This window comes from Dryobates pubescens, chromosome Z (assembly GCF_014839835.1).
Source record: "Dryobates pubescens isolate bDryPub1 chromosome Z, bDryPub1.pri, whole genome shotgun sequence".
NCBI classification, from domain to species: domain Eukaryota; kingdom Metazoa; phylum Chordata; class Aves; order Piciformes; family Picidae; genus Dryobates; species Dryobates pubescens.
The window spans coordinates 111,790,328-111,804,403 of record NC_071657.1 but is presented as its reverse complement, the minus strand read 5'-3'; the positions used below and the strand labels follow the sequence as shown (position 1 = coordinate 111,804,403).

The 14,076-nt window shown below is 37.6% G+C and overlaps 1 protein-coding gene across 1 annotated transcript in view; it reads left to right on the top strand.

The window, feature by feature from the left end:
* The window catches only part of SEMA3D (semaphorin 3D), a 147,334-nt gene that overhangs the window by 61,877 nt on the left and 71,381 nt on the right, over positions 1-14,076 (top strand). The window contains exon 3 of the mRNA XM_009899954.2: positions 9,190-9,350. Coding sequence (XP_009898256.1) covers positions 9,190-9,350 — 161 coding nt within the window. The remainder of the gene's footprint in view (positions 1-9,189; positions 9,351-14,076) is intronic.

Below are 14,076 nucleotides of genomic sequence, written 5' to 3'. Positions count from 1 at the left end.
TATTTTCCTTAGAGAAGGCTCATCCTGTGCAGCTACCCCAGATAATGATTAAGTGACAGCAACTCTGTCACTGCACTTCTGTAGCAGCTTAGAGCAGGGCTCTTATTTTGCCTTGTGAGATCTGCCAGCAGTCATGATAGTAGAAACTACTAAAATATTAATGCTCCCACAGTCATTACAAATGTTCTTGCTCTTCATTCAGAGCACAGGAAAGAGGTTATCTGGCCCATGTCAGAAAGGGAACCTCCCCTACAGGAACAAGTAGTCATGTGTAGGGATAGAGAGCAGGAACCTCTGAAAGCACATTTGCTGTCAACAGTGGAAATATCCATTCCACTGACAGGTAAATGTGCTCACGGAGATCCCTGCTCTTCACTGTCTTTCCTGTGCAGGCACTTCTTCCACCTTAGCCCCTTTAGCCCTGTCAAAATTGACCCTTGCTCCCTGAATACCAGGTCAGGCTGGTGAGCTGGTTACTTTTTTTTCCCAGGCATTGTTTCACATCCTTTACTGTATCTGATTTTCCCCCTTGTTCACTGGACCTGTCTTGGTTAAGATGAGAAAGTAGAATAGATTTTCAAAGCCAGCTGTGAAGGAATTTCTTTACCCTCTGGGGGACTGTGAGAAGGATGTTGAAGGACCATCAACATTAAGAGATCTTACATGCTGTCTGTGTGTTTTCATGGCAGCTGAGCCAACATAACAGCATGCTGTTTCTGGAAGGAGGACACCTCCCTCCCTGCTCTCTTCACCCCAGACACACATATCCACTTCTTTCTACCCTCATCTGCTCCCAGATGCATGGACCTACCCTTTCCCTTGCACTAGCTCCAGCTCTCATCAACCCCTTTGGCAAGGACATATGATATTAGTAGTTAGGACTTAATCTCTGTATGTTATTTATCTTTACATCCCAACCATACAGCTTGTGTGGGCTCTGATCCAGTGCTTGGAGTCAGAGAGAAGAATGGGCCCCATAACTCCTTGCTATAGACTCAGGGCTAGATTTTCAGCTGACAAAATTATTGCCGGTCCCAGTGGTTAATCTGAGGGTCTGTCTATGAGTCTTGATGTGAGTGCAAGGGGGGTGTGGGGTGTGTTTGTAGAGCACACAGAGGATGGGAAGGGTGGGACGTGTGGCTATTAAATGTTTCCATAAGAATCTGTGGTGCTCACAGACACTGTTCGCAACTGGTGTGTAGTATATAATCATGCTGGTATGGAAATTGCAAGAAAATTTCAGTAACAGCAATGATAGCTAACAACTCTGGGATTTTCTGTCTGGAAGCTGTTTTTTAAAGTCTTGAAAACAGAAGCACTAATAAATTAACTGAGCAAGTAAATCTCTTTGGTGTCAACTTTCCTGAGCACTGTTAGCTCACCTGCTTCAGGAATAGCTCATGCTGTTTCGTGTCTCTCCTAACCCTGTTAGCTCTAACAGGCCCGTGCTAACACTGTTATTACAAGATCTGTTCATTCTACTGCAGTTCAGGGTCTCTCAACTTTTAGCATGAAAGCCTTTTCTGCATGGTTATGAACATTATCCTCATTAGGGAGCTGGAAAATACATCTGAATGGTGAGGAAAATGTTCTTTTGCTCAAAGTGTGAAAAAAAGTCCACTTATCTTACTTCCTGAGGCCAGAATTGCAGCAACAGTAGGAATTTTAAAATGTGTCATGTTCTGTGCAGCTGCTACCAGATAGTATGGGCAGAATAAACAGCCCAACCTGCTGTTGTTTTACCAGCCCACAGATATATGGGCTATAAGATGCAGCAAAGAGCTCCTCTGTCTGTCCTCAGGGTGCTGATACATTTCCAGAGATTACCAAGTTCTCAGAAGTTTCTCTGAAGATACAGTTACTTGAAAATCACAGGTGCAGGTGTTTGAAAATACTTGTAGCCATTTTTTCATCACTCTAAAGAAAGCAGAGCCTGAACTGAAGGCTTGTTCCTATTTTGAAGATGATAACAGTAGTGTATTTTGAAAGGAGGGATAGAACTGCATGTAATTTTATGAACTCTGTTTGGACAAAAGAAGAGCTATGTGGCTTAGAGTGCTAAATATGATCACCATGTTGCATTTTTAACAGCTGGGTGTACTCACAAACTGCAATACATGTCTCTATCCAGGCAGGATAGAATGAGTCCACTGCTGCAGAGTGAATTGCGTTTATTCATGCAAGCCAATGCAAGCCCTAGATCCCTGAGACAGTTTTCATGACACACATCTGCTACTCAAAATCTACTGTTTGTTGCCTGTTCTTCAGGGTATGGACTAATCCCTGCACCTCATTCCTTGTGGTTATGTCCTTCATAATATTCATCCCTTTCTAATTGTATGTCATATGATTATGCACCTATTTGAAAAGTTTATGAGATGAGATGGTAGACTAGTTGCAGTAGTAAATCTGATTCACGGTTGATTAGTCTAATTCAGGTTTTTCAAATCATCCAGTCAAAGAGAATTCTGCCATTATTTCTACCTGAAGCCTATCATTAAGTCTCTTGCTTTCAACTTATTTGACTGGCTGATAGATTGGGAGGGACAAAGGCTGGGAAATGGTTAACCAGAGAATGAACAAAAAGACTTTGAATTGCTGAAAGATATTGAAGAATTTCAGTGCTAACTGAAGACAATTCAATTAAAACATTCTTTTCCAAGGGTGAAGAAACTATTTGGCACTAGTAATGTGGATTTTCAGAACAGCTTTAGAAATAGGTGGGTTTATAAGCCGTCACCCTCAGAACAGGGAAGAGGTTTTATCTCAGCTGCTTGACACTCAGGTCACTGAAAGACATAAAGAAATGGGGCAGTTGAACTTTTGGAGGTCCCTTTCAACCCAGACCATTCTATGATTCCAAATAACCTTAGAGACTTCTTACAGAGCACTATACTCTTGCTGGTGGGATGCTTTCAAGAGAATTTAAAATTAGACCGAAGTGTACACACACACAAGAAAGTATATTTCAGTCAAATCACTTAGATTATTTACCCATTATAGAGGTTGAGGATCTGGGAGAGGTGAAGGGAAAAAAAGGTAAGTTTGGCCCTGGCAATTGAAATTGAGGAAATAGAAGTGATGAGTCCATTGTTTGCATGCTTTGCCTTTCATTTGATGAGAAGATTTGGTACTCTTTACACCAGTCATTCTTGATGGGTAGATATGTCTGAGAAGATGCCAACAATTATCTACATATTACCAAAGCTGATATGCTTGCCAATCATTTATATTGGGTTACATTTATAGTGCATAGTCTTTAAATATCCACATCATCTCCTTTAAAAAAAAGGTGAGTTAATTTTGCCTTGGAAAAAACAGTGACTTTGCTTATTTTGTCAGTGTTACAAAGAAGATAAACTAGTTAGGAAAAGGAAACCTGTGCAAGTCATCTTCAGAAAAACAAGATACACTTTCAGTTGTGCTATCTACAGTTAATTATTTCATTTGGCTCCATCAAGTTTGTGAACTGGCCCTTTCACAAATAACACGAAGTCACAAAGCAACTTTTAGTCATCTCTGCAATAATAACACTCTAAGTTATTTGTGCAGCTGGCTTACTAGTCAAATTTATTTGCAGTTAAAATGCAACTAAAATACATTTCCATAAACATAAGTGAGAATTGTTTGGCTCATGCATATCTGGATGCATTTTTGATGGTAAACACCCACCAATTTTGTTTTACAGTATGACTATTTTTGCAAATTTAAGAAACAAGAAATCAGACAAGCAGTCAAATAGCTCTGAGCAGATGAACTAAAAAATCTGTAGTAATCTGAATTCTTATCGCGCAGAAACACTTCCTTTCGAGTGAGCTTTACTGATGTGAAAGAGATTCAAGTTCCACAGTGTTAGTTATTTTTTAATTTTCTCCTTTTTGTGGGTGGAGTAACCAAAGGGAAGGTTATCTGAATATAAAGTAATCTGCCCTTTCTTAATGCAATGTGTAAAAAAAATACCTTCACAGCTATGCACAGGGAACTGCTTCTTAGTTATCATGGTCTGCAATGATCATTTGAGAAGTAAATAGAGGAGCTTCTCAAAGAGCTACTTATGATTATTCTGGGTTGTAAAATTTTGAGAGATTTGACAACTGTCAATAAGGGTTTGCAAATAGAAAGGTGGGAAATGATTAGTTTGCTGCTTGCTGAGTGGGCTTACAGAAGTGCCTGGAGCTCATGGTGAAAATACCCTGAAATACCTTTTTATCTTACAGAAGACTTCCAGATTTTTAAAGCAATCTTTAAAAATGTTCTCCTTTCAGTGTCACCTTCCTAGATCCTTCTAGAGAATAATTTGATCCTAGCAGAGGAGCAAAAGTGCCTAACTCCAAAATATGTGGTGGAGCACTAAGTGGGTTGTGGGGCTTTAAAGAGAGAACCAAAGATTTTGACATGATATTATTGGATCAACAAGAAATCATGGTGGCTCCGTTTCTAGTAATCCATATCCTTTTGGAAAGTCCCTATTGTGCCATGAATATGACATTTTCCTCCAGGCTAAATGAAATTCATTGTATAGCAATGAGAGTCATATGCCTTGCAGGACAAATCATCATAATACAGATACAGCTAAACAAAATATAGCTTGCTCATTCCAATAATCAGTAGAGATTGATAGCAGACTGACACTGTTCTTTTGCCTCCCTACAAATGCATCCGGGGTCAAACACATCTCTTAAACTCAGAATACATTAATGTATTCATGTTATATTGACATTTCTTTATCCTGAAAATTCAGTTGAGGATTCACACAATACCTATATAATTTGTCACCTATATTTTCCAGCATGTGGAAGAACTTAGTCCTGTCTTGAAGAAAATTACATGGCTTATGGGGTTTTTTTGGGGGGGGTTTGTTTGTTTGGGTCTTTTTTGTTTGTTTGTTTGTTTTTTTAGTATATGAAAATTACAGAATCGTGTGTATATATATATATATGTATACTTATATGCAGACTTTAAATTCAGAATCCTTCAAAGGTGTTATTAAATGTAGTTGTTTAGAAACAGCTTGAGGAGTTCCCTTTCTGCCACTTTAGTCATGTCCTATCATTACAAAAATGCCTGTAACTGGGCCACAAAGGCAGTTCTGACTCTTGGCAGCAAGCTGTTCCAGATTGCTGCATGCTTACACCATGCTGGAGTTGGGGAATGGCATCACAATCACCACATACGTCACTTAAGGTGGAGAAATACAAATGTACTCTGTAAATACATATTATCATGACATTTTTTCATTTGAAGCTTTTATGCCATGTTTGCTGGAGACTATAATCATGCCATGTGAGCCGAGTCCACTGAGATACTTTTTCAAATGAGTAAAAACAAGTCAGTATTCCATATTGTACCACTAAGCAGTGAAATATTAACCCAGAAGGGGGAGTTTGCTGAATATTCATTTAATCGCCAGACTGGAAAAAAGAATTTAATTTTCAGTAAACCAGCAGATCCATACTGTAAGCTGAGTGCTGAACATGTACTCTTGAAAGACCATCCCCGTAACTAACTTTGTTTCTGTTCATTGTGAAAATGCTGGTTTTACATTAGCCTGGCTACTGAGATGCAGTGATTCAATTCAACAGGTTTTTCTAAGCCCTAGGCTTGAAAAACATTGGAAAATGTGCTTTTCATAGTAAATTTTTCCACTATAATATTCTTGGTGATGCTAAATATATCTCACTGTGAAGAGAAATTTCAGCCCATAAGGTTGGATTGTTTTGCTCTTATAGAGTGAGAAAATGATTAATTTGGGTGTAATTTAATCAATTCTTTGTTAATGTTTACTTGACAAATTTTATTAGGTCATGTTTCAGTTCTAATCTTATCAGTGCCATGTTCAAAGTCTTATTTCAATAAATTCTTTTAGATAGTTACTAAATAACTGACCAAACCTGATTCTTCACCACTTTTCATCTTGTGCTGTCATTTGCCTCAGTAAGAAATCAGTGTGCAGCACTGTCACTTCAGTCTGGAACATTTTACAAATGTTTTCCTTATGACACAGTGAAACAAATGACTGAAAAAGGCACCAGGCAGGGCTCATTCCCATTTGGGCGTTTCAGTCATGAGACAACTTTTTCCTCTCTGTTGTAGCTCTTGTAGGTGGTTCTTCACTAATACTAGAAGTGTTAAGCAGTAGATGACAATTATCCTTTTGAAATAGTAACTACAGAGATCACTCCTTCCAAATAGGAAAGAAATGGAAAAGTGGAGAGCAGTCTGTGTCATTGAGAATAAGATCTACATATTTTGCCAAGTGACACAGTTGGAAAGGCTCCTCATGGATTGCATATCTCCAGGCAATGAAAGTGCTATAGCGCATTTGCACAAACATATCATTTATCCTTACTTGGATCAAATTCCTATGGCTGGAGATGGGAAGGAATTTTCCCTCATTCTGCATCTTAGTTACCCATGTCCCACAGACAGTGCTGTGGTATGACTGGAAGCTTGTCATCAGAAGAGATTTAGAAGTAACAGGGGGTTATAGGGATTGCTGAAGTACAGTAGCCTGTGAAATTCATTATTTTCTCCTGTTTATTCATGTTAATACCCATGAATGACAAATTACTAGAAAATGTAATCTCTCATTTATCTTCTCCCCTCCATCCTTAGACACAAAATTGTTAAACAGGAATTTAATCTAAGCTGCAGAATTTATAAGGCATTTATATAAATACAGTGGATCGGATACTCTAGTAAAGCAGCCAGCTGTTATGTGATGGGTGGAGAAGAGAAATAGGATTACTCAGAAATTACATACTCTAGCAATGCTTAGCTGATAAACAGTGTTTTAGAGATCAACAGAGAATTTGGGGAACCCAGGGGATCTAAAACCTGATGTGTGCTGTGATTGGTAATCAGAGAACTCTTTCCCAATAAATAGCCTCACCATATCCAGTACCAAGAATTTCCAGTCAAGAAAAACAAGGGAGGAGGTTTGTACAGAGTATGAAGTCTAACAGGAGACACACCTATATCATATACAAAAATATTTCACTAGAAGTGGCTGTGTGTATCAGAGAATCTAGTAACAAGTATCAGAAATACACCTTTGTTTCTCATTAGGGGAAAACATACTAGTGAAGTGAGCTAAGCTTCAAAATACTGTGTTTAGGTGGTGGGTTTTTTTGTTTGTTTGGTTTTGAAGTGTTTATTACACTGACTTGGCTATTCTTCAGCCAGGCAATTTATCAGGAAGATGTAATGTAAGAAGCTCTTTGGATGGGTCTGATGTTTTTATAGTACCATGCTAAACATAGATTTTACCTAAGTGATCTTGACAACAAGTAATAACCAGGATTTAAAAACAAATGAACAAACAAACAAACAAAAAAACCAAACATGCAAACAAACAAAACAAAACAAGAGCCCAAATGAAAACAAAAAAATCTGACATGCGTGTCTTCACAAAAGATTGAACAGTGCTAGCGTACAGCAGTGTAGTGCTTAACACTGGATTTCATTTTAAAGTGTAAAGTAAGATTTTTATGCATTTATTTATTGATTCAGAGTACTGCCAAAGAAATGTCACCTAGGGGAATAGGAGCTGCAACAAAAGACAATATGATTTCAGATAGTACTGTAGCAACATTGAGCAATAAGCCAAATAAAATTACATGAGGTTAGGTATAAGTGACTGAACAGAATAAATAGTTGTCATAATTATGTACAAGGTAATTAGATTAATAAGCATAAAATACTTTTATGACACTGTTTATTAGCCAGCAACAGGACTTTGCTTTGCCTGTCACATGTGAGAGACCTTGAAGAAAAATATTTGTTCAATTGTTGTATTTTCATTTCTTTGTTTTCTTCTTTATTTTGCTCAGGAGTTACCCTGCAAAACACTGGCCCTGATTTTCATCATGGTCATAAAGTGTAAAAAACTTGTGTTATTAGTCTACCCTCTCAAGCAGGAAGGATATGGTGTGCATCCAGTGCCAGAAAGGTGGAAATACCTTTAATTTTATATTCAGTTAAATATAGGATTTACTTTTCTGTCCAAAGATTTCTGAATAGCTTTGCTTGGGGAACATGTGTGTGGAAGAGCTGATTCAAATGTTTACATTTGTTCTCCCCAAATGAATGACTGCTGAACAAGACTAACCTGTGGTGCTCTTTTCTATATGTTTTTTGTGCCTTTATGCACAATTGTGTGCACAGTCTTTATTAAGCTAAAGAATACAGATTTTTTGCTTTACAGATTTTTTGTTGTTTCTTTTTTTTTTTTACAGTAAAAGCACAGATTCTTTCATTAATTTCATAAAGAAACATGTTTTTCTTAATTATGTTTCAAAAATTATTGAAAGCTCACAGTAAAACTTAGGAATCAAAATTTGTGGTTTTAATTGGGAAAAATTCCTCTGCAGGGTGGGCAAGAATCTGGGACCTCACTGCCATCTCTGTAAGGAAAGAACATTGTATCTTCGAGGTGTTACTTCTATTCTATTCTATTTGATTCTATTCTACTACATAGTCTTTTTAATATGTGTCTGTATTGCCTTAATTTCAGAACTGCATCCTAGAAATATACCTCTGCTCAGTGGTTGTTGATTTAGATCTCAGTTTTCAATTGAAATTGAAAATATATTTGTAGCAATTTTCTATACTGTCACCAGAACTTAATATTAGACAATGGACAAATTGAACCTTATGTCAAATTTTCTATACGCATTATGCTTGCTACTTCCAGTTCTTCTCCAATCATATATGAAACCTAATGTCCAAGTGGAAGTCAATAGTGAGTGGTGTCCCTCAAGAGTTGATATACTCATCAATGATATAGCAAAATAAGTGCACGTTCAAGTTTCTAGATCACACTGTGCTGGGTGGTGCAGTTAATAGGCTTAAGGAAAGGGATGCCATCCCTCATCTAGCTGAATTAAATGATCTTTCATGGTCCCTTGACACACTAGAGGAGGACTATGTGAACCATGTGAAGTTCAGCATGATCAAATACAACACGCTGAACCTGGCTCAGGGCAATTCTGAATATTGATACAGACTTCATAATTTGGAAGTGAAAAAGCCCTGAAGGAAACCAAGGTCAATAGGAACTGTTTTATAACCCAGCAAAACATGCTCTAAGACTGGCATACTCCATGATAGTTGCATATATTTATAAAAGGCACCCATGAGTGATGTGTAAACATTTCGATTGTAAAGATTTTCTTTGTTTTCCCACAGACTTGCTGCTTTCAAACAGCTGCATCCCATTCCTGGGCTCAACAGAGGGGCTTGATTTTCGAACACTGCTGCTAGATGAGGAGAGAGGCCGTCTACTAATCGGGGCTAAAGACCACATTTTCCTGCTCAACTTGGTTGATTTAAACAAAAATGTAAAAAAGGTCAGTTTGTTTTTCAAAGACTTCATCTTGCAAGTTCAATTTTATTCCTCCTTTTTTTTTTTTTCCCCCTCTCCTGCTTTTTTACCTTCCTTGGTGAATTCATTGCACAATGTTATGTATCAGGGTTTGGTAATCTCACCTCTTGTAGTTACACAGATTATTTTTAACAATTAAATTTCTCATGCTATATCATCTCCTGAGAGAGTGGTGTCCTGTGAGACATCAGTTACCTGGATGAACTTTACAGTGTATGGAAGTAGTATAAAAATATCAGCAAATAGAGAAAAATGCAACTTGGAATATTTACTTCTTCATTTCTTTGGTCACGGTCACCCTACTCAAATAAAAAAACATTTGAAAGAAGATAAGTGAAGACAGCTCTTTCCTGGTTTCCTGGCATCACAGGGATTAATTTTATGTGATATTTAACAGAGCAGAGGTAATTTGGGTGGTTTAAATTATAGTAAAAATGTAAATGTCATTTTTAATATTAATATTTGTATTAATATCTGGAATTACTAGTGATAGGAGAAGCTTCCACTGGGATCTGCTCTATTTCCTTTTCCATTCCCTGTGACATTGTTAACTCTACCTAATAAGATGTTAATTTAGCCTTCAATATTTCAAGCAGACACGATGAACTGGTGATTTTGCAAGCACTGCTGACTGATATGTGTGAAAAAAACAGATGCTTACACAAGAACACACAGGAAAACTGCTTTCCTGCATCTTCCACATAGGCTCTGTACTGAAGAAAATTTAAATTCTCAGCTGTGTTGATATTTCCTTTGAGCACCAGAAGGAGGTTTTAAATTACTATCTTCTGCACTTAGCTCTGAGGAGGTAACTGACCCTGAATTAATACAACTGCAGCACAGGGTCTTAACAGGTGTAACAGGAGACTATTTTGCCCCACATGTTTGAATGCAACATTTGCTGACATTGTATGGAAGAGATTAAACACGTAACTTGTGTCTGTAGTTTGCACAAAACTCAGCACCTCCTCAGGATATTGCATTAATAATGGCATTATTCGCAGTGCAGATTTTCAGCCCACGGGTTGATTTCTGACATAGACTTTCTGTAGAGAAAAAAAAAATTGTTTGTGAGATTCTGTGGCACGCTGCTTACCTCCTGAGAGGTGCTGAGTGCTGTCACTTTCGGTTGCAATCAGCAAGGCTTGATGGGCTCAGAGCTTTCTGGAGGTGGTAGCACCCTGTGCTATCTTCTCCTCCATCCAAGCTGGTAACATCGGCCTTGTAGCCAAACCATCACTGATCATTATGTATGTTGTGCTTTCCAAGAAGAGTAGAACACAGGCTGAACCAGGAGTATTAGTATACAAACCGTGACATTTAATGTACATATTGTACAGCAAAGACTCTCTTCATATTGGAATGAAAATTTACAATAAGTAAACTGAATAGAGAATGTATGTCTAGATACCTGTGATAACCCAGGAGAAGGGAATAAAATGAATAAAATTTATAACCACTTGTATATTTGGACTAAAGAAATTATCTGCAGGAACAAATACTGGTAGTAGTATTTGAACTATTCAAGTAATCTTGACATTTTCAGATTAAATGCTGAGGACAAGTATATTTAAATAGCTAAACCTGACTGAAAATCTCTCAAAACATCCTGGTGTACTAATTGCCAAGATCTCTGTGAGCATTCAACAATTTTATAAGTTTCTGCTCTTAGGTATGTGCCTGGGTAACATGAGATATTACATAGGCATTTCTCTCTTCTGTGCTAGACTGTGGTAGAAACTTGTTTCAGGTGGGAAGAGAGGAGATGAAGGCAGTTAGACGAGGTGGCATATAAATCTCAGTCGCTGACAAGGTTTCAATGCTGAAGGATACTCTCCAGTAGCAGTGAAGTGTCAGAAAGTAGCATTTGCCAGTGCTATGTTTAGACTGACCATGGTTTGGGTTGGCACAGGGCCAGGCGGCTTGCTTCCAGGCTTCCCTAGTGTGAGGAAACCACACATGTTGGGACTACAAGAGTCTGAAGTATGTCCTTTGTACTCCTTTGGAGAAAGAGCCATTTGGGAAAAGAAAAGCCCTGCTTATACATAGCTATTAAAACGAAAGATAATTTATTAGAATATTAAGTTTCTGCATCTAAGTAATGTGTTTATTAATAACTTTGAGGATGGAGGGTTAAGAATAAGCTGGGGGAGTAAGAGAAGAGCTTTGAAACTAAAATAATTTGGGGTTTTCTTTCTTTAAGACAAAACTGAACACAAACTATAGAATCCTCTCTATGCTGGGTAGGTTCAGATTACCTTAAAAAAACCTCAGTTTCAGATGTTTTTTATGTTAGGAACTACTTATGCTTCAAAAAGCCAAGTCTGGATCCTGAACAATCCTCATCTGTAGACATAATTACTTGGTAAGATTATATTGTAGAGCCAAATGCTGTATATTAAGACATATTTGGAATAACATTAAAAGAAACATCCAAAGCATTGTATCCTGCTCCCTCCTCAGTGTATATATATTAAAAAAAGGGTAATTGCTTCCTTTTTATAACCTAATTGTTTACCTAAATCAGTTAATTAAGCTTATATTACTTATATTAAGTAATGGCTTTATTTCCTGGTATATTTTTCTTGATGAGATAAATCAATAGTTGTTCCAGAGTTCCAGTTTCTTGTATTATTGTAGTTTTTATTCAATTTGTTGTGTAATTGGTTGAAAACTTCCTTAGCTGGCTGCTTGGAAAAATGCATCCAGCCTCCAGTGCTTGCAAACTTCATTATAAAACAACAGTAAGTACCACAGTGCAATAGAAAAGTCTTCTGGGACAAAAGACAAACACAGAAAGCTAAAACAGTTGCACTCTACACATATCTGAAGCTTAGCAAAGGATATAATTTCTGTGAAGCTGTCCTGAATAGAAGCCTCTTGCTTCTGTTGCAGGAATGGCATTATGAAGTCCTATAGTCTTCAAGGATCCTTAGATGCCTGACAAGTGTTGCAAGCTATTTGTAAACTGGAGGATTTGAAATTCCTTCCTATGAGTAAAACATAGAGATTCAGCAAAAGGAAGGAGACAAGAGAAGCAGCCTGCATTTACCACGGCATTGCAAATGTGGACACAATAAATTTTAAGACAACTGTGCCATAACCACTAGAAAGGCAGTGTACAACACCAACCAAACATATGTAATAGCATGAGAGGATGGAAAGCTGGAGAAGAAATTCCATAGTATTCCTAAGGTCTGGGATCCTACTTAAAAGTTTACTTTGGTATGTAGAACTTTCCTGTGATGTTGTCTAAAGCCTTTGTTATGTTACTCTTTCGACTAAATAAGTACTAAATAGAAAATGTCATCAGCTGAGTAAACACTTGTGAAATAACTGCAAAGAAATGGTGCACCTCTCTGTAAGTCCTGTGCAAATGGGGTTATATGTCAGCACTATTATCACTGTGTAATCCGCAGTGTGACCCGCCCATCTCTGCAGGAATAGGAATGCTATCAAGGGCTGACAAGCTTTTGAAAAGCTGCCAACCTGCAGGAGCTGTCAGTGCTAGAAGACACATCCACATGTGGGCCAAATAGATAAACATGTCAGATCCCCAATAGCAGCTTTGGAACAAGTTGTTTTCATCTGTCCCAGTGCATATTGGCACAGGATCACAAATTATTGTTGCTTGGAGCATCCTTAGTTTCTGGTTGTTACTGTATTTTTGGCATTATTAGGTGCAGCTGTATTGTGATTTATGCTTTCATGCCCCCTTGTACTGATTTTTATCTGTATTTCACAGTGAAAAATACATATGCATGTATATACACTGGATTAGTAAGTTTTTATGAAATAGCTGCAAGAAATTCTGCTCCATTCTGTAACTCCAGTGTTTACCAACAATTCAAGTGAGGTTTTACATCAGCACTGTTATTATTGTGCAATATCTGCAGAATGACCCACCCATCTCTGCAGGAAGTGGAACATAAATACAAATAGATGTGCATATTTATGTAAAACAGAACCCTCGAGGTATAGGAGCCAAATTTTACCTTCATTGCTCCAGAAAACCTCCTGTCACTCTGTATAAGTGTGCTGTCAATTAGGTGTGAAGCCAGTGGGAATTTAGCCATTACTGAAGGGAGGCTTTTGTTCTTGCCAAGGAGCCAGAGCCTCGTGAGTATGTAGAGTCTGATATGTTTATTGGAGTCTTGAAACACAGTAACACCACAACTGGTCTTTCCTAAACAAATATTGTGCTGTTTATTCTATAACTGAAAGGATTTTAGCTTTCTGCTCCTCAGCAAAAGCTGTACATTGTGTGAGGGTGAATCTCTCTTGACCTTTCCTGGAAATATCACTGACAACCAGTCACGTGGAAAACACTGGAGATACCTAAAGATCTGAAAGTGGGAGAAGGAGAATGGGAAAGTCTAGAATAAACCAGTGGAACTGGAGGATGATCATAAATCCATGGTCCTCAGTCTCTGTGAGCAAAAAAATTTGTAAGAATCTCATTTAGTTGAGGCTGAGATTTGACAGAAACATTATTTGTCCATCTGCATATGAGGATTTGGTTTCCAAGGAGGAAATGCATACTGATGGCCCTGCTTTTGAAACAAAAGTAACTTTTCTGGGCGTTGCAGTTCATGAAATAGTCATTTCCACTTATTTTTGAGTATTTCCCTTCCTCCTAAAATTAATATAAAACAATAAATAAAATAAAAATAAGTTAATCATAATAATAA